The 27193-nt window shown below is 38.8% G+C and overlaps 1 protein-coding gene across 1 annotated transcript; it reads left to right on the forward strand.

Moving 5' to 3' along the window:
• Positions 1-676: 676 nt before the first annotated feature.
• On the forward strand, positions 677-27193 carry EDA2R (ectodysplasin A2 receptor). Its single transcript, XM_087426431.1, is given in 5 exon segments — positions 677-763; positions 17236-17239; positions 23813-23977; positions 26816-27153; positions 27155-27193. Coding segments are annotated over 5 exon segments (633 nt in total).

The following is a 27193-nucleotide window of genomic DNA, read 5'->3' on the forward strand; positions in this document are numbered from 1 at the left end:
CTCTACACCTTAGTGCACCAGGATATTTCTTCATGCTGGGGTCATCCTCTCTTCTCATTCTGGCTAGGACAGAAGCAATGGCAGCTAGTGGTCCTTAAAGATATGTAAGACAGTTTTGGCAAAAGAGAACCGTTCTTCAGCTTTCTCATCCACAAAAGAAGGATGATAATCCCTATATTGCTTGCCTCACACGGATGTTGTGTGGAACAATTACAATGGATGTGAAAGTGCTTTCTAAACTGTTAATAGCTAGTCAAATGTAAGAGACTGTGGTTATTCTCCACCCCCCAGGTAGAAGCCAGATCCTTGTCATATCATTTTCTTTCTAGTTCAGCAAGTATTGCAGCCACTAACTGTGTGAACTTTGGCAAATTCTTGGACTCTGAGCCTCAGTTTTCTCATATGCAAAATGGGGCTAATAATAATCCCTGATATGGTTGTTTTAGGAATTGAATGAATTATTACATGTAAAGCATTTAAAAGAATTCCTGGCACATGGTCAGGGCTATATAAGCACTAGCTGTTTTGGGTTGGCTTCCTCAATCCCTCTAACTCAGAGCCAGAGACTACATTAAAAGGACCTATAAACCAAGCGACATGGAAGCCACTACTTACTTTGCAATCTCTTTTCACTGTCTCCCTAGTTTTTGTATTTTTTACCCACAGGCTTCCTACCATGGATTGTCAAGAAAATGAGTACTGGGACCAATGGGGACAGTGTGTCACCTGCCAACTGTGTGGGCCTGCACAAGAGCTCTCCAAGGTAAGTCCCCCTAGTCAGGATACTTATTTCTGTCACATTTTATGAACCAGCCTGACAACTGAGAGGGTCCAAGATTAGGAGATTCAGCCCTACCTTCAGCTAATCCAGTTCATCAGGCAAAACATGGAATCCAAAGATTATGACAATAGCAGTCACAGCTCCACCAAGAAGTCAATCTGGCAGAATCAAGGTCAGGGGAGGATTCCATGAGATAATGGGGTATTTCAAGAAGAGATGTGGAATAAAAAGGCCTAGGAAGGCTCTTTGGCATTAGGGAAATCTGCCAACTAAAGCAAAGCCCACCTACTTGGTGTTCAGGATCCAGATATCTGGTCTTGGGGATGGGAAAGAGAGAACTGAGAAGGCTGAAGTGTAGTCTCTGTCTTAGAGAGACTAGGCCATCAAGGAAGATGTGCAAGGGAGGATTCAGGGATGGGGAACTAGGGAGGGTCTAGAATCCCAGTTAGCAGTAAGAGTCAGAACAAAACCACCGGCAAGGCTCTGCCCTGGTTTGCAAAGCTGGAGCTGCCTAATTGTTCCTGCCTCAGGTCCCTGTTGGTCCAAGAACCTGGAGGTGGTGTTAAATTTAGACTGTTGGGCCCACAAAGACTGGAAGCAGACAGCTAGCAGATGTTTTCTTCACACACACACACGCACACACACACACACACATCTTATTTTATGCAATTGTTCATTAACTCAGCAATCACATATTGAATACCTACAAAGTGACAGGCATAGTTGTAGACATTGTGGATAGGGCAAAACAGACAAAAATCTTTGCCCTTATGGACCTTATCTTTTAATTAATGAGACAAACAATGAACAAGTTACACACATAGATAAATGGAGAATTTAGATATGGAGGTATGATGAGAATTATATTACAATGATCTGATGCAGAGTGATTTGGTGGCTACTTTAGATCAGGTAGCAGGAGAAGGTCTCTCTAAGGATGTGCCTTCTGGGGAGAGGATATAGCTAGTTCAGAGTCCCAAGGTGTGAATGAAGTAGGCATGTTCAAGAAAGAGGAAGAAGGTCAGTGCACCTGATGTATGGTGAATGAGAGAGAGAGTGGTACTCAGTGAGGTCACGGACAGAGGTAAGGGTCAAACCATATGGAGATGGTGAGAATTTTCATTTGTCTTCTAAGTGCACCTGGAACCCTTCAGAGGGTTTTGGGTAGGAGAGAGACATAATCTTCTGGATGAAAGAAAATATAGCAGTTATTTAGCACACCTCCTTCCTACCTCCTTATTTCACAAATGAAGACACTAAAGCCCAAGGATAGCAACAAATACAAGCACTAACTCTAATTTTAACTCTCTACCCATAATATTTTGTGCCATGGAGGGGTGCCCACACGGTTGATAAGGGATCCCAGGACCAAGAAAAGGTCATCAGAGATTAGGTCATGCTGGACATTAGAATGGACCCAATGGAATAAGGTGCTTCACCTGACAAAATCTATTTTATTTATTTTTTTTGAAGTTTTTTTTTAAAGTTTTTGTTTATTGCAGTAACATTGGTTTATAACATTGTATAAATTTCAGGTGTACATCATTATACTTCTATTTCTGCATAGATTACATCATGTTCACCACCCAAATACTAATTACAACCCATCACCACACACATGTGCCAAATTATCCCTTTCGCCCTCCTCCCTCCCCCCTTCCCCTCTGGTAACCACGAATCCAATCTCTGTCTCTATGTGTTTGTTTATTGTTGTTATTATCTACTACTTAATGAAGGAAATCATATAGTATTTGACCTTCTCCCTCTGACTTATTTCACTTTGCATAATACCCTAAATGTCCATCCATGTTGTCACAAATGGCTGGATTTTATCGTTTCTTATGGCTGAGATATCACCTCACGCCCGTCAGAATGGCTATAATTAACAAGACAGGAAACAACATGTGTTGGAGAGGATGTGGAAAGAAGGGAACTCTCATACACTGCTGGTGGGAGTGCAAACTGGTCCAGCCACTATGGAAAACAGTATGGAGATTCCTCAAAATATCCAGGATAGAACTACCATATGATCCAGCTATTCCACTGCTGGGTATTTATCCAAAGAACTTGAAAACACCAATGCGTAGAGATACATGCACCCCTGTGTTCATTGCAGCGTTATTCACAATTGCCAAGACTTGGAAGCAACCTAAGTGCCCATCAAGGGATGAATGGATAAAGAAGATGTGGTATATATACACAATGGAATACTACTCAGACAAAATCTATTTTAAATATCACTGTGATCTTCATGATAAAAAGTCTTGGTATGCCCATAAGAAAAATCTTTTACAATTGCTCCTGTCATGGACCTGGCCATTACCTTTAAAGCCACCCATATTTACAAACCTGAACTACTCCAAGGGAGAAAAATAGGTCTTTCTATCTGTCAAACTGCTGTTACCAGACTCTCAAAAACTGGCCTGTGATGAAATGTACATTTGTCTAGACACCTCTCTGGTTGCCATTTATTTCAGCACCATTAGAAAGCTCAGAGAAAATGAATGAATTGCAATATTGTGCTCCTGTGAAAGCTTTACATGTAAACAACTTATATTGTATAGCAGTCTGTATTTTGTAAAGAGCTTTCATGTGCATTATCTCATTTGGCTGTCAGTACCACCAAGAAGGTATTATGAGTCTCATTTTAGATGAGGAAACTAAGACTCAAATAGGATATGCGAATTGCTCAAAGTCACAATGATTCGCTAAAAATAAACATGAGACAAATACACATGGGTTTGAGTCTCAGCTTTGCTGTGGGCAAATAGTTCATCTCTGACTCAATTAGAATGCATTGTTAAAAGTAACGTAAAACTTAACAGTGACTTGAACCATAAACACATTTATTTATGTAATGAAGTCTGGAGGCAGGGAGTCTTGTGGTTGGTAGGGTAGATCAACAATGTCATCAAGGACCCAGGCTCTTTTTGTCCTTCACCTTGGGCACCTTGCTGTTTTGTCCTAAGGCTTGTGGCCTCTCGGTTGCCACAACTCAAATCATCACATCTTCACACCATAGTCAAAGTCAGGAAGAAGAGGAGAGACAAAGTAGCTTGACTTTTATTAGGGAAGAAGTACTTTCCTAGAAGCTCCTCAGCAGATTTCCCCTTATATCTTATGGGCTAGAACTGGGTGCTGTAAGTATCTCTAAACTGCAAGGGAGGCTAGGAAATAAGTACCTAACAAACAGGAATGAGATTGCCATGATTGACTCAGACCAATCAAAAATCAGTTCTTGAGGCTGGTCACCTTGCCACCCAGAATGAAATCAATGTAATGATAGTAAGGAAGAAAATGGGCAATGACTTTTGGATAAGCAGCCACAGCCTTGTTTTTTACAGTTATTTTTATTTAGTTCACTTATATGAATTGTAAACATCACTGTAAATGAATTTTTACAGGAAATCAACACTGTTTCCTCAGTACATATTTCCAGAAGTATAATTACAAAACTAAATAATGAATACAATTGTACGATTCTTGAAATATATTAGCAGATAACACTTCTGAATTTTTAAAAATAATTTCCATTACAATTACATTTATTTTTAACAGTGCATGGAATTCTTATATCCCAGAAGCCTAACAACACATGAATAATTCATGTTTCTATCATCTGTTAATTTTATGCCTTCCTTTGAAACATTAAATTACTAATTTATGAGAACTTCGTGATAAATTTTTGAACTTTTTTTCTATTTTATGGAAGAACTCCAACTTTTCTGTGTTTGTCTATTTGCATTTCCAATTTTGTGAACTGTTTCTAATTGCTTCTTTTTCTATTTTATTCATTGTTTATTGTTCATTCTTTACTCATGTAAGGCACTTGAGTAGACAGACACATAGCAGAATATGGAGTATTTTTTAAGTCTTTTATATAATGTTTAAGATTTTTAATCAGAAATGGTTTTGAATTTTGTTTCAATTTATCATCATCTCTGGACTATTTCACTTATTTTTCCTTTGACATATTAATTAGATGACATATACTAATAAATTCCAAAAATTAAAATATCTTGCATTCTTAGGATAAACCATTTTTGATCATGTTTTTTTGAGTTAAATAGTTTTTTTTCTTTTTAAACATTTTATTATATCTTTCTTTCTTTTTTCCAGTAATTTTATTGAGATCATAATGGTTTATAACATTGTATAATTTGGGGTGTACATTATTATTTATCAATTTCTGAATACACTTCATTGTGCTCACCACTAGCAGTCTTAGCGTTTTGTCTGTCATCATACATACGTGCCCCTTTACCACTTTCACCCACCCCCTAACCCCCTTTCCCTCTGGTAACCGCTAATCTGTTCTCTTTGTCCATGTATTTGTTATCTTCCACGTATGAATGAAATCATGCAGTATTTGTCTTTCTCTGCCCAGCTTATTTCACTTAACATCATATACTCAAGGTCCATCCATGTTGTTGCAAATGGGACAATTTCATTTTTTTTATTGATGTTTTAATGGTTTCTAACATTGTGAAATTTTGGGTTGTACATTTTTGTTTGTCCATCACCATATACATGACTCCCTTCACCCCTTGTGCCCACCCCCCACCCCCACTGCCCCTGGTAACCACAGTCCAGTTTTCTCTGTCCATGTGTTGGTTTATATTCCACAAATGAGTGAGATCATACAGTGTTTGTCTTTCTCTTTCTGGCTTATTTCACTTAACATAATATGCTCCAGGCCCATCCATGTTGTTGCAAATGGGACGGCTTTGTCTTTTTTTATGGCTGAGTAGTATTCCATTGTATATATATACACCACATTTTCTTAATCCAGTCGTCAGTCGAGGGACACTTAGGTTGCTTCCACTTCTTGGCTATGGTGAATAATGCTGCAATGAACATAGGGGTGCATAAGCCTCTTTGGATTGTTGATTTCAGGTGCGTTGGATAGATTCCCAGTAGTGGGATGGCTGGATCATAGGGCATCTCTATTTTTAATTCTTTGAGGAATCTCCATACCGTTTTCCATAGAGGCTGCACCAATTTGCATTCCCACCAGCTGTGTATGAGGGTTCCTGTTTCTCCACATCCTCTCCAACATTTGTTGTTTTTTGTCTTGGTGATTATAGTCATTCTAACAGGCGTGAGGTGGTATCTTAGTGTTGTTTTGATTTGCATTTCCCTGATGATTAGTGATGTTGAGCATCTTTTCATGTGCCTATTGGCCATCTGTATATCTTCCTTGGAGAAGTGTCTCTTCATTTCCTCTGCCCATTTTTTGATCGGGTTGTTTATTTTTTTGTTGTTCAATTGTGTGAGTTCTTTACATATTATGGAGATCAACCCATTGTCAGATGTATGTTTTGCAAATATTCTCTCCCAGCTGGGTGGTTGTCTGTTCATCTTGATTCTGGTTTCATTTGTCTTATAAAAGCTCTTTAATCTGATAAAGTCCCACTTGTTTATTTTTTCTTTAGTTTCCCTAGTCTGGGTAGGCAAGTCATCCGAAAAGATTCCTTTAAAACCAATGTCAAATAGTGTGTTGCCTATATTTTCTTCCATGAGTTTTATAGTTTCAGGTCTCACCTTCAGGTCTTTGATCCATTTTGAGTTAATTTTTGTGAATGGCGATAGCACATGGTCCACTTTCATTCTTTTGCATGTGGCTGTCCAGTTTTCCCAACACCATTTATTGAAGAGACTTTCCTTTCTCCATTGCATGTTCTTAGCACCTTTGTCGAAAATTAGCTGTCCACATATGTGTGGTTTTATTTCTGGGCTTTCAATTCTGTTCCATTGATCTGTGTGTCTGTTTTTGTACCAGTACCATGCTGTTTTGATTACTATTGCTTTGGAGTATGTTTTGAAGTCAGGGATTGTGATGCCTCCTGCTTTGTTCTTATTCTTTAGGATTTCTTTAGCTATTCAGGGTCTTTTGTTGCCCCATATAAATTTTAGTATTCTTTTTTCTATTTCTGTGAAGAATGTCATTGGGATTCTGATTGGGATTGCATTGAATCTGTAGATTGCTTTAGGTAATATAGACATTTTAACTATGTTTATTCTTCCAATCCATGTGAATGGGATATCTTTCCATTTCTTTATGTCATCATGGATTTGTTTCAATAATGTCTTGTAGTTCTCATTGTATAGGTCCTTCACCTCCTTGGTAAGATTTATTCCTAGGTATTTTATTCTTTTTGATGCAATTGTAAATGGTATTATCTTTTTGAGCTCTCTTTCTGTTAGTTCATTATTAGCATATAGAAATGCAACTGATTTTTGTAGATTGATTTTGTACCCTGCAACTTTGCTGTAGTTGTTGATTGTTTCTAATAGTTTTCCAACAGATTCTTTAGGGTTTTCTATATATACAATCATGTCATCTGCAAATAATGAGAGTTTCACTTCTTCGTTACCTATTTGCATTCCTTTTATTCCTTTTTCTTGCCTAATTGCTCTTGCCAAAACCTCCAGTACTATGTTGAACAGGAGTGGTGAGAGTGGGCAGCCCTGCCTCTTTCCTGTTCTCAGAGGAATGGCTTTCACTCTTTCCCCATTGAGTATGATGTTGGCTGTGGGTTTGTCATATATGGCCTTTATTATGTTGAGGTACTTTCCTTCTATACCCATTTTGTTGAGAGTTTTTATCATAAATGGATGTTGTATCTTGTCAAATGCATTCTCTGCATCTATTGAGACAATCATGTGGTTTTTATTCTTTGTTTTGTTGATGTGATGTATCACGTTGATTGATTTGCGGATGTTGAACCATCCCTGCGTCCCTGGTATAAATCCCACTTGATCATGGTGTATGATCTTTTTAATGTATTGTTGTATTCGGTTTGCCAATATTTTGTTGAGGATCTTTGCATCAATGTTCATCAGTGATATTGGCCTGTAATTTTCTTTCTTTGTGTTGTCTTTGTCTGGTTTTGGTATCAGGGTGATGTTGGCCTCGTAGAATGATTTAGGAAGTGTTCCATCTTCCTCTATTTTTTGGAATAGTTTGAGAAGGATGGGTGTTAAATCTTCTTGAATGTTTGGTAAAATTCACTGGAGAAGCCATCTGGTCCTGGACTTTTATTTTCTGGGAGGTTTTTGATTACTATTTCAATCTCTTTACTTGTTATTGGTCTATTCAGATTCTCCATTTCTTCTTGGTTCAATTTTGGGAGGTTGCATAAGTCTAAGAATTTATCCATTTTTTCTAGATTTTCCAATTTGCTGGCATATAATTTCTCATAGTATTCTCTTATAATCCTCTGTATTTCCATGGTATCCGTTGTAATTTCTCCTCTTTCATTTCTTTTTTTTTTCAAAGATTTTATTTATTTACTTTTCCCCCCAAAGCCCCAGTAGATAGTTGTGTGTCACAGCTGCACATCCTTCTAGTTGCTGCATGTGGGACGCGGCCTCAGCATGGCCGGAGAAGCAGCGCGTCGATGCGAGCCTGGGATCCGAACCCGGGTCACCAGCAGTGGAGCGCGCTCACCCAACCACCAAGCCATGGGGCCGGCCCTCCTCTTTCATTTCTAATTTTATTTACTTGAGCCTTTTCTCTTTTTTTCTTAGTAAGCCTGGCTAAGGGTTTGTCGATTTTGTTTAGCTTCTCCAAGAACCAACTCTTTGTTTCATTAATCCTTTCTACTGGTTTTTTTGGTCTCAATTTCATTTATTTCTGCTCTGATTTTTATTATTTCTCTCCTTCTGCTGTCTTTGGGCTTTGTTTGTTCTTCTTTTTCTAGTCCTGTTAGGTGTAATTTAAGGTTGCCTATTAGGGCTTTTTCTTGTTTGTTAAGGTGGGCTTGTTTCACTATGAGTTTCCCTCTCAGGACCGCTTTTGCTGCATCCCATATGGTTTGATATGGCATGTTATCATTTTTGTTTGTTTCCAGATAGTTTTTGATTTCTCCTTTAATTTCATCAATGATCCATTGGTTGTTCTGTAGCATGTTGTTTAATCTCCACATTTTTGTCACTTTCCCAGTTTTTTTTTTTCCTGGTTCAATTCCAGTTTCATAGCCTTATGGTCTGAAAAGATGCTTGTTATGATTTCAATCTTCTTAAATTTATTGAGGCTTGCTTTGTTTCCCAACATATGGTCTATCCTAGAGAATGTTCCATGCCCGCTTGGGAAGAATGTGTAGTCAGCTGTTTTTGGATTGAGTGCTCTGTATATGTCTACTAGGTTCATCTCGTCCAGTTTTTCATTTAAGTCTAGTATTTCTTTATTAACTTTTTGTCTGGATGATCTATCCATTGCTGTAAGTGGGGTGTTAAGATCCCCTACTATTATTGTGTTGTTGTTGATGTCTCCTTTTAGGTTTGTTAATAGTTGCTTTATGTACATTGGTGTTCCTATGTTGGGTGCATATATATTTATAAGTGATATGTCTTCTTGATGTAGTGTCCCTTTTATCATTATATATTTCCCTTCTTTGTCTTTCTTAACCTGTTTTATCTTGAAGTCTTCTTTGTCTGATATGAGTATGGCAACACCTGCTTTCTTTTGTTTGCCCTTAGCTTCGAGTATTGTCTTCCATCCTTTCACTCTGAGCCTGTGCTTGTCTTTAGAGCTAAGATGTGTTTCCTGAAGGCAGCATATTGTAGGGTCTTGCTTTTTAATCCATCCTGCCACTCTGTATCTTTTGATTGGAGAGTTCAATCCATTTACATTTAGGGTAATTATTGATATATGAGGGCTTAATGTTGCTGTTTTGTCACTTATTTTCTGGTTCTTTTGCATTTCCTTTGTTTCTTGTCCCATTTGTTTTGGACTGCCAATTCAGTTTGGTTGTTCTGTCTTATGATTCTTCTAGTTTTCTCTTTGTTTATCATATGTGGTTTTGCTTTGATTATTTGTTTAGTGGTTACCTTGAGGTTTGGGTAAAAAATCTTGTGTATGAGATAGTCCATTATCTGATAGCCTCCTATTTCCTTATACTAAGTCAATTCAGTCACTTTCCTCTTCCCCTTCTAAGTTGCTCTTGTTATACCTTATTCTATCTTGTGTTGTGGCTGTGTGTTTACAGTGATGAGGTTAAATTTATTTTTGGTGAATTTCTTCCTTTGATCTTTGAGTTTAGTATTTAAGTGGTTGCTAACCTATTCTGGTAAATATCTACTATTTCTCTGATTTTGTCTACCTACTTTTCTCCTTCCTCCAAGCTTTGTGTTCCCTTTCTCTTCTTTTTATCAGGCCTGAGGGCCTTCTTGAGTATTTCTTGTAGTGGGGGTCTCGTGGCCATGAACTCCCTTAGCTTTTGTTTATCTGGGAGAGTTACTATTTCTCCATCATATTTGAAGGATATTTGTGCTGGATAGAGTAATCTTGGCTGAAAGTTTTTGTCTTTCAGTATTTTGAATATATCATTCCAGTCTCTTCTAGCCTGAAAAGTTTCTGTTGAGAGATCCGCTGAGAGCCTGAAGGGAGTTCCTTTGTACGTTATTTTTTGTTTTTGTCTAGCTGCCCTTAATATGGTTTCTTTGTAGTTGACCCTGGCTAGCCTTACCACTAGGTGTCGTGGTGAAGGCCCTTGTCTGTTAATATATATAGGTGTCCTGTTGGCTTCGCTTACTGGTATTTCCTGCTCCTTCCCCAGATTTGGGAAATTCTCAAGCTATTATTTCCTTGAATAGGCTCTCTGTTCCTCTTTCCCTCTCCTCTCCCTCAGGAATACCTATAATTCTTATGTTACATTTTCTAATAGAGTCAGATATTTCTCGGAGTCTTTCTTCATTTCTTTTTTGTCTTAGTTCTCTCTCTTCTTCCATCTGGAGTAGATCTGTATTCCTATCCTCTAAAGTACTAATTCTTTCCTCCATATTGTCAGCTCTGTTCTTTAAAGATTCCAGATTCTCCTTTATCTCCTCCATTGTGTTCATCATCTCCATCAGTACTGATGGGTTTTTCTTTATGATTTCAATCTCTTTTGTGAAGAAACTCTTAATCTCATTGAATTGTTTGTCTGTGTTGTCTCGTATTTTGTTGAGTGTTTTTATGATAGCTATTTTGAAATCTCTGTCACTTAGATTATGGATTTCTGTGTCTTCGGGGTTGATTTCTGGGTGCTTGTTATTTTGTTTCTGGTCTGGTGATTTCATATATTTTTGCATTGTGGTTCCTGTGTTGGTTTTGTTTTTCCTCATCCTGTAAGTCTCTGGTTGCAATTTCCACCTGCTGCCACTGTCTGGTGGTAAAGGGCTGTGTAGTCTAATCCCCCTGTGCTCTGCCCCTGTTTTTTTGCTGCGATCCGCAGTTTTGTTTTGTTTTTTCCCCGCTGCAATCCATGGGTCCAGTCGTTTGATCGGGTCTGCCTAGGATCGCTAGGTCTGGTCTGGTCGGTTGAGCTGCAGAGTCCGGGTTGCGGGGAGGGGGGAGCTCTCTCTTTTGCCCTCTGGGTCCCTGACGTGGGTGGCTTCTCATTTGCCCCTCTTTATCCGCTCTCTGGGATGCTCAGATGTTGATGGTAGCCCTGTGGCTCCTCTGAGTCCTCTGTGCGGGAGTTTCCCACTGGCTGAGAGAGTCCAAAGAGCCACGGTTTCCCCGCTGAGGGCCGCCCCTCCTCCCTCTCTGGGAGCCGCGCGGACCGGGATTGCTGATCTGATGGGGAGGGAGAGGAGTTCTCCTTACCTCTCCCCACTTCCTCCGGGGGCCCAGCATGTTCTGCTCTCAGATATGTGGCAGTGTGGATCCCTCCGCTCTAGGTTTTCACTGTCTGGGATTCCGTTGTTGGTCTGTGACTGTTGCTTTTGTTGTATCTTGTCGGGGGAAGAGTTCACGGGAAAGCTCACTCTGCCATGATGCTGATGTCACTCACAGTTTCATCTTTTTTATGGCTGAGTAGTATTCCATTGTATATATATAGCACATCTTCTTAATGTTTTCATCCATGGAAGGAAACTTGGGCTGCTTCCATATGTTGGCTATTGTGAATAATGCTGCAACGAACATAGGGGTGCATAAATCTCTTTGGATCATTGATTTCAAGTTCTTTAGACAAATACCCAGTAGCGCAATAGCTGGATCATATGGCATTACTATTTTTAATTTTTTGAGAAATCTCCATAATTTTTCCATAGTGGCAACACCAGTTTGCATTCCTACCAGCAGTGTATGAGGTTTCCCTTTTCTCCACATCCTCTCCAACATTTTTTGTTTTTTGTCTTGGTACTTATGGCCATTCTGACCAGTGTAAAGTGATATCTCATTGTAGTTTTCATTTGCATTTCCCTAAGAATTAGTGATGTTGAACATCATTTCATGTGTCTGTTGGCCATCTGTATATTTTCTTTGGAAAAATGCCTGTTCATAACCTCTGCTCATTTTTTGATCGAGTTATTTGTTTTTTTGCTTTTGAGTTATATGTGTTCTTTATATAATCTGGAGATCAACTCCTTGTTGGGTAAATGATTTGCAAATATTTTCTCCCATTTGGTGCGTTGTCTTTTCGTTTTGTTCATGGTTTCCTTTGCTTTGCAGAAGATTTTTAGTCTGATATAACCTTATTTGTTAACTTTTACTTTTGTTTCCCTTGCCCAAGTAGACATTGTATTTGAAAAGATGCTGCTAAGACCAATGTCAAATTGTGTACTGCCTATATTTTCTTCTAGGAGTTTTATGGTTTCAGGTTTTACATTCAAGTCTTTAATCCATTTTGAGTTAATTTTTGTGTATGGTGCAAGATAATGGTCTACTTTCATTCTTTTGCATGTGGCTGTCCAGTTTTCCCAGAACCATTTTATTGAAGAGACTTTCCTTTCTCCATTGTGTGTTCTTGGCTACAATGTCAAAGATTAACTGTCTGTAGATGTGTGGTTTTATTTCTGGGCTTTCAATTCTGTTCCATTGATCTGTGTGTCTGTTTTTGTGCTAGTACCAAGCTGTTTTGATTACTAGCTTTGTAGTATATTTTGAAGTTAGGGATTGTGATGCCTCCAGCTGTGTTCTTTTTTCTCAGGATTGCTTTGGCTATTCAGGGTCATTTGTTGTTCCATATAAATTTTAGGGTTCTTTGTTCTATTTCCATGAAGAATGTCATTGGGATTCTGATTGTGATTGCACTGAATCTGTAGATTTCTTTAGGTAATATGGACATTTTAACTATGTTGATTCTTCTGACCCATGAGCACGGAATATCTTTCCATTTCTTTATGTCTTCTTCAATTTCTTTCAATAATGTTTTATAGTTTTCAGTATATAGGTCATTCACCTCTATGGTTAAGTTTATTCCTAGATACTTTATTCTTTTTGTTGTGATTGTAAATGGGAATGCATTCTTGAGTTCTCTTTCTGCTAGTTCGTTGTTAGTGTGTACAAAGGCAACCTACTTTTGTCAGTTGATTTGGTACCCTGCAATTTTGTTGTAGCTGTTTGTTATCTCTAATAGTTTTCTGATGGATTCTTTTTATTTTAATTTTTTGTTTATTGCAGTAACATTGGTTTATAACATTGTATAAGTTTCAGGTGTACATCATTATACTTCTATTTCTGCATAGATTACATCAGGTTCACCACCCAAATACTAACTACAACCCATCACCACACACTTGTGCCGAATTATCCCTTTCGCCCTCCTCCCTCCCCCTTTCCCCTCTGGTAACCACCAATCCAATCTCTGTCTCTATGTGTTTCTTTGTTGTTGTTATTATCTACTACTTAATGAGGGAAAACATACGGTATTTGACCTTCTCCCTCTGACTTATTTCACTTTGCATAATACCCTCAATGTCCATCCATGTTGTCACAAATGGCTTCTTTAGGGTTTTCTATATGTAGAATGATGTCATCTTAAAAGAGCAAGAGTTTCACTTCTTCCTTGCCAATTTGGATATTTTTTATTTCTTTTTCTTGCCTAATTTCTTGGCCAAAACTTCCAGTAATATGTTGAATAGGAGTGGTGAGAGTGGGCACCCTTGTCTGGTTCCTATTCTCAGAGGGACGGCTTTCAGTTTTTCACCATTAAGTATGATGTTGACTGTGGGTTTGTCATATATAGCCTTTATTATGTCGACGTACTTTCCTTCTATACCCATTTTATTGAGAGTTTTTATCATAAGTGGATGTTGGTTCTTTTCAAATGCTTTACCTGCATCTATTGAGATGATCATGTGAATCTTATTCCTCATTTTGTTAATGTGGTGTATGACAGTGATTGATTTGCGGATGTTGAACCATTGCTGCGTCCCTGGACAAAATGCCACTTGATCATGGTGTATGATCCTTTTAATGCATTGCTGTATTTGGTTTGCCAATATTTTCTTGAGGATTTTTGTGTCTATGTTCATAAGAGATATTGGCCTTCAATTTTCCTTCTTTGTGTTTTCCTTGTTTGGTTTTGGTATCAGGGTAATGTTAGCCTCATAGAATGAGTTAGGAAGAGTTCCATCTTCAATTTTTTGGAATTGTTTGAGAAGGAGAGGTATATATTCTTCTTTGAATGTTTGGTAAAATTCTCCAGAGAAGTCGGCTGGTCCTGGACTTTTGTTTTTTGGGAGGTTTTTGGTTACTGTTTCAATCTCTGTACTTGTGATTGGTCTATTCAGATTCTCTATTTCTTCTTGAATTCAGTTTTTGGAGGTTATATGAGTGTAAGCATTCATCCATTTCTTCTAGGTTATCCAATTTGTTGGCATATAGTTTTTCATAGTATTCTCTTATAATCCTTTGTATTTTTGCAGTATCTTGTAATTTCTCCTCTTTCATTTCTAACTTTATTATTTGAGCCTTCTCTCTTTTTTCCTTGGTGAGTGGGCTAAGGGTTTGTCAGTTTTGTTTATCTTCTCAAGGAACAAGCTCTTAGTTTCATTACTCCTTTCTACCGTTTTTTTAGTCTCTATTTCATTTATTTCTACTCTAATTTTTATTATTTCCCTCCTTCTCCTGACTTTGGGCTTTGTTTGTTCTTCATTTTCTACTTCTGATAGGTGTAATTTAAGATTACTTATTTGAGATTTTTCTTGATGGTTGAGATGGACCTGTATTGCTACAAATTTCCCTCTTCTGACTGCTTTTGCTGCATCCCATAAGACTTGGTATGTTGTATTTTCATTTTCATTTGTCTCCAGGTAGTTTTTAATTTCTCCTTTAATTTTTTCATTGATCCAATGGTTTTTCGGTAGAATGTTGTTTAATATTCACATATTTCTCACTCTCCCAGTTCATATCTTGTGGCTGATTTCTAGTTCCTAGCATTGTGGTCAGAAAAGATTCTTGAGATGATTTCAGTCTTCTTCAATTTATTGAGGCTTGCCTTGTTTTCAAATGTATGGTTTGTCTTTGAGAATGATCCATTTGCATTTGAGAAGAATGTGTATTCTGCTGTTTTTGCATGTAATGCTCTGTATATATCTAAGTCCATCTGATCTAGTGTTTCATTTAAATCTACTATTTCCTTCTCGACTTTTTGTCTGAATGATCTGTTCTTTGATGTAAGTCAGGTGTTGAGATCCCCTCCTGTTATTATGTTGCTATTAATTTCTCCATTTAGGTCTGTTAATAGTTGCTTTATGTACTGTGGTTCCCCTATGTTAGGTGCATACATATTAGTAAGTGTTATGTCCTCTTGGTAGAATGTCACTTTTATCATTATATACTGCCCTTCTTGTCTGCCATTGTCTATTTTATTTTATTTTATTTTATTTATTTTATTTTATTTTATTTTATTTTATTTTATTTTATTTTATTTTATTTTATTTTATTTTATTTTATTTTATTTTATTTTATTTTATTTTATTTTATTTTATTTTATTTTATTTTTTTGTGTGTGTATGTAAGCAATATTAGCCCTGCGCTAACATCCATTGCCAGTCCTCCTCTTTTGCTGAGGAAGATTGGCGCTGGGATAACATCTGTGCTTGTCTTCCTCTACTTTATATGGGACACCACCACAGCATGGCTTGACAAGTGGTGCATAGGTCCATGCCTGGGGTCTGAACCTGCAAACCATGGGCAGCCAAAGCAGAGTGGGCGAACTCAACTGCTATGCCACCAGACTGGCCCATCTCGTCTTTTTTTATTTTGTCTTGTTTTTATTTCAGCAAAATCACTAATTATCTTGTTGTAATAAGGATTTTACCATAATTTACATATTATATGGAATCAGTGCCAGATTAAACATTTTTTGAGTTATCATAGTTTTCAGATTTTTATTAATTTCAAGTTGGAGAAACTTTGCTCTGTGAAGTAGTAACTACTAGAGTCATCAATATATTTCTTCAAGCAATAATTAGATTCCAAAATGGACCATGAAATGTAAATATCACATTCACATATTGTAATGGACTCATATATGATAAATCATTGCAGAAAATATTATAATTTTATCATATAAATCACTATCACTTATTTAGCAGTTTTAGCCATCTCTTAAAGCAATATCTAGATAGATTTAATATTTCTATTTTTTAATGTAATTTAATTTTACTTTTAAAAAATTTTTTATTTATTGCAGTAACTTTGGTTTATAACATTGTATAAATTTCAGGTGTACATCATTATACTTCTATTTCTGCATAGATTACATCATGTTCACCATCCAGATACTAATTACAACCTATCACCACACACATGTGCCGAATTATCCCATTCGCCCTCCCCTCTCCCCACTTCCCCTCTGGTAACCACCAATCCAATCTCTACCTCTATGTGTTTGTTTATTGTTGTTATTATCTACTACTTAATGAAGGAAATCATACGGTATTTGACCTTCTCCCTCAGACTTATTTCGCTCTGCATAATACCCTCAAAGTCCATCCATGTTGTCACAAACGGCTGGATTTCACATTTTCTTATGGCTGAGTAGTATTCCATTGTGTATATACACCACATCTTCTTTATCCATTCGTCCGTTGATGGGCACTTAGGTTGCTTCCAAGTCTTGGTTATTGTGAATAATACTGCAATGAACACAGGGGTGCATGTATCTTTATGCAATGGTTTTTTCAAGTTCTTTGGATAAATACCCAGCAGTGGAATAGCTGGATCATATGGTAGTTCTATCCTTGATTTTTTAAGGAATCTCCATACTGTTTTCCATAGTGGCTGCACCAGATTCCAATCCCACCAGCAGTGTATGAGAGTTCCCTTCTCTCCACATCCTCTCCAACATATGATGTTTCTTGTATTCTTAATTATAGCCATTCTGACAGGTGTGAGGTGATATCTCCTTGTAGTTTTGATTTGCATTTCCCTGATAGTTAATGATTTTAAACATCTTTTCGTGTGTCTGTTGGCCATCTGTATATCTTCTTTGGAGAAATGTCTGTTCAGGTCTTTTGCCCATTTTTTAATTGGGTTGTTAGTTTGTTTGTTGTTGAGATGCATGAGTTCTTTATATATTTTGGAGATTAACCCCTTATCAATGTATGGTTTGCAAGTATCTTCTCCCAATTGTTAGGTTGTCTTTTCGTTTTGTTGATGGTTTCCTTTGTTGTGCAGAAGCTTTTTAGTTTGATGTAGTCCGATTTGTTTATTTTTTCTATTGTTTCTCTAGCCAGGTGAGACATGGTGCTTCAAAATATGTTGCTAAGACCAATGTCGAAGAGCGTACTGCCTATGTTTTCTTCTAGAAGTTTCATAGTTTCAGGTCTTACATTCAAGTCTTTAATGCATTTGGAGTTAATTTTTGTGTATGGTGTAAGGTAAGGGTCTACTTTCATTTTTTTGCATGTGGCTATCCAGTTTTCCCAAGACCATTTGTTGAAGAGACTTTCTTTTATCCATTGTATGTTCTTGGCACCTTTGTCAAAGATTAGCTGTCCATAGATGTGTGGGTTTATTTCTGGGCTTTTGATTCTATTCCATTGATCTGTGTGTCTGTTTTTGTGCCAGTACCATGCTGTTTTGGTTACTATAGCTTTGTAGTATATTTTGAAATCAGGGAGTGTCATACCTCGAGCTTTGTTCTTTTTTCTCAGGATTCCTTTACCTATTTGGGGTCTTTTGTTGTTCCATATAAATTTTAGGATTCTTTGTTCTGTTTCTGTGAAAAAAGTTGTTGGAACTTGGATCGGGATTGCATTGAATCTATAGATTGCTTTAGGAAGTATGGACATCGTAACTATGTTAATTCTTCCAATCCAAGAGCATGGAATATCTTTCCATTTCTTTGTGTCTTGTTCAATTTCTTTCAGCAATGTTTTATCATTTTTGGTGTACAGATCTTTTACCTCTTTGGTTAAGTTAATTCCTAGGTATTTTATTCTTTTGTTGCAATTGTAAATGTGATGACAGTCTTAATTTCTCTTTCTGCTACTTCATTGTTAGTGTATAGAAATGCAACTGATTTTTGTATGTTGATTTTGTATCCTGCAAATTTACCGTATTCCTTTATTACTTCTAAAAGTTTTCTGGTGGTTCTTTAGGGTTTTCTATATATAAAATCATGTCATCTACCAATAGTGACAGTTTTACTTCTTCCTTTCCAATTTGGATCCCTTTTATTTCTTTCTCTTGCCTGATTGCTCTGCTTAGGACGTCCAGTACTATGTTAAATAGGAGTGGTGACAGTGGGCATCCTTGTCTGGTTCCTGTTTTGGAGGGATAGCTTTCAGTTTTTCACCATTGAGGATGATATTAGCTGTGGATTTGTCATATATGGTCTTTAGTTTGTTGAGGTACTTTCCTTCTATACCCATTTTATTCAGAGTTTTTATCATAAATGGATGCTGTATCTTGTCAAATGCTTTCTCTGCATCTATTGAGATGATCATATGATTTTTATTCTTCATTTTATTAATGTGGTGTATCACGTTGATTGATTTGCAAATGTTAAACCATCCCTGCATACCTGAAATAAATACCACTTGATCATGATGTATGATCTATTTAATGTAGTGTTGTATGCGATTTGCAGGTGTTTTGTTGAGGATTTTTGCATCGATGTTCATCAGTGATATTGGCCTGTAGTTTTCTTTTTTTGTGTTGTCCTTGTCTGGTTTTGGTATCAGGGTAATGTCAGCTTCATAGAATGAGTTAGGGAACTTTCCTCCCTCCTCAATTTTTTGGAAGAGTTTGCGAAGGATAGGTATTAAGTCTTTGAATGTTTGGTGTAATTCACCAGGGAAACTGTCTGGTCCTGGACTTTTATTTTTGGGGAGGTTTTTGATTACTGTTTCGATCTCCTTACTGGTGATTGGTCTATTCAAATTCTCTACTTCTTCTTGACCCAGTTTTGGAAGGTTGTATGATTCTAAGAATTTATCCATTTCTTCGAGATTGTCGAATTGGTTGGCATATAGCTTTTCATAGTATTCTCTTATACTCTTTTGTATTTCTGAGGTGTCTGTTGTAATTTTTCCTCTCTCATTTCTGATTTTACTTATTTCTGCCTTCTCTCTTTTTTTCTTCATGAGTCTAAGTAAAGGTTTGTCAATTTTGTTTATCTTTTCAAAGAATCAGCTCTTGGTTTTATTAATTTTTTCTATTGTTTTTTTGGTCTCTATTTCATTTATTTCTGCTCTGATTTTTATTATTTCCCTTATTCTCTTGATGTGGCTTGGTTTGTTCACCTTTTTCCAGTTCCTTTAGGTGCATTGTTAGATTGATTATTTGAGATTTTTCTTGTTTGTTGAGATAGCCTGTATTGCTGTAAACTTCCCTCTTAGAACCGCTTTTGCTGTATCTCATAAATTCTGGCATGTCGTATTTTCATTTTCATTTGTCTCCAAGTATTTTGTGATTTCTTCTTTGATTTCTACATTGACCCAGTCATTGTTCAGTAGCATTTTGTTTAATCTACATGTATTTGTGGCTTTTCTGATTTTCTTCCTATAGTTGATTTCTAGTTTCATACTGTTGTGGTCAGAAAAGATACTTGGTATTATTTCAATCTTCTTAAATTTATGGAGACTTGTTTTGTGGCCTAATATGTGATGAATCCTGGAGAATGTTCCATGTGCATTTGAAAAGAATGTGTATTCTTTGGTTTTTGGATGGATTGCTCTGTATATATCTACTAGTTCTTCTTGTTCTAGTGTGTCATTTAAGGCCAATGTTTCCTTATTAATCTTCTGTTTGAACGATCTATCCAGTCCCCTACTATTATTGTGTTACTGTCTATTTCTCATTTTATGTCTTTTAATAGTTGCTCTCTCTATATATAAGTGCTTCTACATTGGATGCATAAATATTTACATGTGTTATATCCTCTTGTTGGATTGTTCCCTTGATCATTATGTAATGCCCTTCTTTGTCTCTTTTTACAGTTTTTGTTTATAGTCTATTTTGGCTGATATAAGTGTTGCTACCCCAGCTTTCTTTTCATTGCCATTTGCATGGAGTATCTTTTTCCATTCCTTCACTTTCAGTTTGTGAGTGTCTTTAGGTCTGAAGTGTGTCTCTTGTTTGCAGCATATATATGGGTCTTGTTGTTTTATCAAATCAGCCACGTTAGGCTTTTTAATTGGAGCATTTAGTTCATTGACATTTAAAGTAACTATTGATAAGTATGCACTTACAACCATTTTTTAACTTTTTTTTCTCATTGTTTTAGTAGTCCTCCTCTGTTCCTTTCTCCTTCTATACAGAATTCATGGTCTCTTTAGTTTGACCTCTGTCTGAAAGCTATACTCTTTAACTCCCCTCCTCCCTCATTTTATGTTTTTCATATCATATCTAACCTCTTTTTTGTGCATTTGCACCCATTATCCTCTTATCATGGAAAAAGATAATTTTTCCTATTTGTGGTCTTCTTTTTTCCCCTTAAATCAGTCCCTTTAACATTTCTTGTAGCACTGGTTTCTTGATGACAACCTCCTTTAATTTTTGCTTGTCTGGGAAATTTTTGATCTCTCCTTCCATTTTGAATCATAACCTTGCTGGGTTGAGTATTATTGGTTGAAAGTTTTTTCCTTTTAGCTCTTTAAATATATCGTGCCACTCTCTTCTAGCTTGTAAGGTTTCTGCTGAGAAGTCAGCTGATAGCCTTATGGAGTTTCCTTTGTTTGTAACTTGTCTTTCTCTTGCGGCTTTTAGGATTCTCTCTTTATCTCTAATTCTGGACATTTTGATTATGATGTGTCTTGGTGTGGGCCTCTTTGGGTTTATCTTGTTTGAGGATCTCTGTGCTTCCTGTACCTGGATGTCTGTTTCTTTCCTTCGGTTAGGGAAGTTTTCATCTGTTATTTCTTGAAATAGATTCTCTGCCCCTCTGTCTCACTCTTCTCTTTCCGGGACACTTATACCACGGATGTTAGTGCACTTGATGTTGTCCCAGATGTCCCTTAGACTGTCCTCACCCTTTTTAATTCTTTTCTCCTTTACCTGTTCAGCTTGGGTAATTTCTTCTAGTCTTTCGTCCATCTCGCAGATCCGTTCTTCTGTATCCTCTACTTTTTTTGAGTCCCTCTAGTGAATTTTTCATTTCCAGTATTGTATTCTTCATTTCTCATTTGTTCTTCTTTATATCTTCCATTTCTTTGTTGACATTCTCGTCAAGTTCATCTATTATTCTCCCCAGATCAGTGAGCATCCTTACACTCTTTGTTTGAACTCTCTGTAGGGTAGGTTGCTCATTTATGTTACACTTAGTTCCTTTTCTGGGGTTTTGTCCTGTTCTCTTACTTGGAATGTATTCCTTAGCCCCCTCATTTTGCCTCTTTCCCTGTGCTTGTGTCTATGTATTAGGTAGGTTAGCTATGTCTCCTGCTCTTGCATAGGTGACCTTATATAAGTGATGCCTTAGGAGGCCTGCAGTGTACTTCCCTCAGTTCTCAATGTTCCAGTGGTGATCCCTATGTGGGCTACGTGTTCCTTCTGTTGTGGCCTGTTTGCTCTCCCTGTGGGCGCCCAGGGAGGCCGAGTTATGCTCCTGGCCAGCTGCTGTTATGCTCAGCCACTTGTAGTTGTTGTTGTCCCTTCAGTCTCTTTATCAGGTGTGGGGAGCCCCAGCACAGTTGGCTGCAAGTTCTAATACCACATTTGTCTTGCTGTATCTTTTAAGTGAGTAGGGCCCCAGCCTGGCTGTTGTTAGGCTCAGGGGCTTACAATTGCTATAGGCTTCCAGCCTTTAAGTCTCTTGTCAGCTCTCTGAGGATTGCAGCTGTGTGGGGCTGGCCTCAGGCATGGGAGCACCCAATTGTTTCAGGCTTTGGAAGGTGCGGCAAACCCCCTATGTTGGTCTTTGAGAAGCACAAGTCTTCTGCAGCTGACAAGCCCTGTCGCCCACAGGTCCACACACACAGTCAACTCAGTCCTGTCCCATGTGCGTGCCCCGAACTCCTGCAGTGGACCTAGTCTCTCCACCGCGGAGCCCCACACACTCCACCACCGCCCCACACTCTCCACCTGCTTCTTGTGCACGCCCTGCCCCACTGAAGTGGGCTCAGTTACCAGGCTGCAGAGAATCCAGTCACCAATCTATGCAGGCCCACAAGTTTCGTGAGGGCTTGTTGTTGGGTGGGGCCAGTCTCTAGGGTGGGCTGCCTGCCCTGGGTGAGCTAGATTAAATCGGTGCTCTAGTGGGTGTGGCAGACCTGGGCTAGCAGGCCCCAGGGAGAACTCCAATGGTGTCTGTGTCAGCACGCCCACACCAGGCCACAACAATGACCGCCACCAATGTCCCAGTCCCTAGACAGGTCTCACCTCTCACTGCAATGCACTCAGAACCTATGAGGTGAGTCTCTTTTCACCAAAACACTGTGCACCCTTCTTTTCGGTGATTTTAGGTTGCTTTCTGAACCGGGCGAGTTTGTGTGTGGGCCCTTTAAGGGCCGGTTTTAATTTCTTTGTGAACCAACTTTTCTGGGGGGTACTCACCAATGTTTTAGTAGCAGGTAAAGTCAGATATTATGTCACTCATCTCGATTGTGCTCAGTCCACAAAATGCCCACAGCGGGAGCACTCCCCGGCTCAGAGCCCCACTCCTCCAGGGAGGGCTGTGTACCTTTGGGCTGTTCCCAGGCAGCCATGAAGCTGGTGGCTTGTGAAGGTGGTGTTTTTTCTCTCCAGAAGTTAATTTCTGCCTCTTCCACCTTGATTAAGATTGTTCTTTGTTGCAGGAGTTCCTCTTATCCAGCTTTCAGTTCTGTCTCAGGGACAATTTTTCCACGAGTAGTTGTTAATTGGCTTTGTCCATGGGAGGAGGTGAGTTCAGAGTCTGCTTACACTGCCATCTTGACTTTGAGCCAGATTTTTTTTAAAAGAACAAAAATTTCATATGTTTAATGGAATTCCCTTTTTGATCCTCTCCCTATCCCCCAGAGGCAACCACTATCATAAAATTGTATGTATCTTGTTGGTAGGCTATGCTACAGTAACTAAGCCCCAAATCTCAGTGACAATACAATAAAAAGTTTATTTTTCACTATGCACAGACTTTCCTCCATCTTGTGGCTATACCATGTAGAGCATGTGGCTTCCAGGTTGATAAGACAGTCGAGGCAATGGAGGAGACACACTACCTCTTAACTACTTCAATCTGCAAGTGACACACATTACTTCCACTCACAGTCCATTGCCCAGATGTACTCTTGATGGCCTTACTACAAGGATGTATTGGAAATGCAGGGAAGTATGTGAATAATTGGTGACCATTATGACTGCCATACTCTCCACCTATGTTTTAATACTAGTATTCTTTTGCAGTATATGTATATATTCATAGGCAATATATGCTATTATTTATTCTTTTATATAAATATCAAGCTATGTACTCTCTCCAGTTTGTTTTTCCCCTCTGGATTATTTATATTGATCCATACGTGTCTTTTAAGTGCTATATTATAATATTACATCATAGGATAATATCATGACTTATTTATCTTGTGCCCTATTGATGAACATCTTAGTTTGTTTCCATTTTCTAGGTTATATAACTAGTAGTAACATGGAAAGATCATAGGATATATGCATCTTCAAATAATTGTACTAATTTATATGGCAGTATATGAGTTCCTCCACTTTGTTCTTTATACTTTTGCCTGCTGCACAAAGAAATAAAACCAGCTTAGCAGTCCTAATTGAGGAAGGCCCTAGGGAGAGGGCGATGTCCTAAAGAAGTCCAGGCCCAGTGTCAGGGTGACTATTGACTGCCCCTACTGACTGACTTCCCCCACTTTCTTGTCTCACAGGTGCCTTCCAGTTGAGCTTAGTGAAGGCAGATATACCCACAGTGACCCCTCAGGAGGCCACACTTGTTGCACTGGTGAGCAGTCTGCTACTGGTGTTTACCCTGGCCTTCCTGGGGGTCTTCTTCCTCTACTGTAAGCAGTTCTTCAACAGACACTGCCAGCGTGGTAAGGATAGCTGCTTCACGTATTACATGAATCAGGAGCAAGGATCTAATTAGCAGCAGAGAGGAATTTTCTGGGGTTGAGAGATAATGGGCCTTCCCCACAGTGCTGAAAAATCCCAAGGGTGGACTATTTGTGGGTGGCAATAGAAAGCACTGGACTTCAGAGATGACCAAGGCAGAACCTGTGAGTTTATGGGACCTGGTTCATTAATGTACAGGGGTTCATAAAGGAACACAACATCATGGGAAAACCCTTGGGAAAGGAATCTGGAGACCTAGGTTCTAAATCTACCTCTAAATCACTGTGTAGCTTTAGACAAGTCATCTAGTTTCTTTGGGCCTCTAGCTCCCTAATCTTTAAAATGAGATATGGAGTTGAACTAGTTGGTTTCTTAGTTCTTTTCCAATTCTTCATTTCTACTAATAGGTATAAATTCTGGAAGGTGTCAAGAATAGAGGAAAGCTGGCTGTATTTGAGACATGACTATAATAAAATTAGGTGAGGTCTTAGGCAACTGTTCTCAGTATGGTAATGTCCCAAATGTGGGTAACTGAGAGGCCAGCATCTACCGGAGTTGGCAAACCTAGACTTTTTTCCACAGACAATGATGATACCCAAAGAGACCTGGCCCAGCCCATAGGAGATGGCCATGTGAAATTTCAGATGGAAGGTCATATTTAAAATCAGGACTAACATTGTGATCTGTTTTCAGTACAACTCCAGCCATTAGCCAAGAATATGGAACAGAAAGTCCAGGTCACTGAGGGCAAAGATGGGGGAGGTGGGATGGTGGTTGGCCAGGACTAGGCAAGGGGTATAACTCTAGCCAAGAGTACTGAGGCTCAGTGCAGCTTCAGTGCAGTGAAGGGAACTGAGAGCTAGGAAGAGACATCAAAACAGGAACCCAGACTAGTGAATGGCATTAATTTAATAAAGAAGGGGGAGGACAAAGTTTACTAGAGACATGGGTGCTCAGGACTCTTCCTCAGCCCAGTGGATTCTGGGCCCAAAGCAACACAACTATTTTTAACCTCTATTTGTGTGGGAAGATCCTTCTAATATAGATCTGTCTTGGTCAGTTTGGCTCTAGGGTCTGCAAGATGATCTTCAAAACGCCTAGCAGATGTGTTTGGCCATACTTCTGGCTTAAGCAGAGGTTAATCTAGCATTTCATGGGCTGCAGGGACACAAAGGAACACTGTTGTCCCTTTATGATCCTTCTCAAACTCTATTCTCTCTCCTTTACACTTTAGTGGCTCCTGAAACATTGTGGTTCAGGATAGACCATCCGTCTCTGACTTTGAAGGCCAGTTTCTCAGATACAAGCTGTTTTCCAGTCCCTGGGCATGGGCATGAAATGTGGGCAATGAAGCATTCGGGACCCAGGGCCCAGAAAGAAGATGAGGCAACATCTGAGAGCTGCCTGTTTCCTTCCTCTTGCCTCAGGAGAGGAGAAATGGGTAACCATTCTCTGCTCATTCTCTGTCCTCAAGATAATAATGCACTACCTTTCTCTGGGAATATGAAGGAAGGCAGTTCCCTCAGGATCTCCGTAGGGAGATTTAGACATTTTCTCATCTGGGGAAGGTGTTTATCAGGAGTCACTGACTTACATGTGTATTGGTATTGTATAGGTGAGATTAATATGTGAATTAGATCCAATATAAGATGCAATAGAGAGGAGTAGGAACTGTGACAAACTGAAAAGTTCATCCCCTGTCTAAAGGAGAATCTACCATTCAGTTCCAGCTGTTTGTTACCATGTGAGAATATTCAGTGTTTCAAGATCTTCTGAATTTTTGAGAGAAGCCAAAAATCTGGATCTTTGTATGAAATAGTATTAAGCTCTGGCAATGAGTTCTAACAAAAAACCAAGCCACAACCACGACATGGAGGTCAAAAAAACACACATCCCATAGGCTCTCAGTTTATAACCTGATGTTGACTCAGGCTTATGCATGAAGGTCTATTACTTTTCTATCACTGTCGTAACAAATCACCACAAATTTAAGGACTTAAAACAACACCCATTTATTATCTCATCATTTCCATAGATCAAAAGCTTTGTAGGCTAGGCTGGATTTCTGCTTAGAGTCTCACAAGACCAAAATCAAGGTGTCGGCAGGGCTGTATTATTTTCTTGAAGCTCCAGGAAAGAATGCACTTCCTTGATTATTCAAGAAGATAGAAGAACTCAATTTCTTGCAGTATAGGGCTGAGGTACCATTTCCTTGCTGACTGTCAGCTGAGGGCCATTCTCGGTTTCTAGAGACCACTCACATTCTTTATCTCGTGACCTTTTTCCATTTTCAAAACTAGCAATTGTTGGTCGAGTCATTTCCATATCACATCTCTCTGATACTCTCTTACTCTTCAGCCTCCCTATTCTGCTTTTAAGGACACATGTGATTACATTGGGCCCACCAGGGTAATCTCTTTATTTTAAGGTCTATAATCTTAATTACACCTGCAAAGTGCCTTTCACCATATAACATACACAGAGGAATAACATTAGGAAATGAAGATCATGAGGAAGGGTGTCAAAATCCTGCTTCCCTCAAAGGGTTTCTCGTTCTCTGGAGAAATTGACTCTTTTCCCCGATCCACCACCAGGTAGCCTCAATCTGATTACCTGATCAACCTCAATCTGATAGCCTAATGTAAGTATGTTTCTCAACTGTGTCACCTCAGCCTGGTGCTAGGTGCTCTGGTCCCCAGGGAGGGAAAAGGGAGTGTTAGCTCCCAGACCCTTCCGCGTCTTGTGCTCAGAATCAGATGCCTTGCTGAGAGGAGCCCCTGCCTTTGGGTGACCCAGTGGCTTTCTGCTTCGAGTTGCAGGAGTTTTGCTGCAGTTTGAGGCTGACGAGGCAGCAGAGGAGGAATCTCTCTTCCCCATGCCACCTGGCCAGGAGACCGGTCCTGAGTCCCCACTGAGTGAAAGCATCTTTGAAACCCACCCACTTAACCCCATCCTGGATGACGACTGCAGCTCGACTCATGGCTTCCCCACACAGAAGTCTTTTACCATGGCCTCCTGTACCTCAGAGAGCCACTCCCACTGGGTCCACAGTCCCATCGAATTCACAGAGATGGACCTGCAAAAGTTTTCCAGCTCTGCCTCCTATACTAGAGCTGAGACCTTTGCGGGGAACACAGCTGAAAGCTCTGGAGACAGAGCTGGATCTCAATGTGCCCTTTGAAGTCCCCAGCCCTTAA

Source organism: Ceratotherium simum, chromosome X (genome assembly GCF_057802395.1).
Source record: "Ceratotherium simum simum isolate JZ-2026a chromosome X, ASM5780239v1, whole genome shotgun sequence".
Classification (NCBI taxonomy): Eukaryota; Metazoa; Chordata; class Mammalia; order Perissodactyla; family Rhinocerotidae; genus Ceratotherium; species Ceratotherium simum.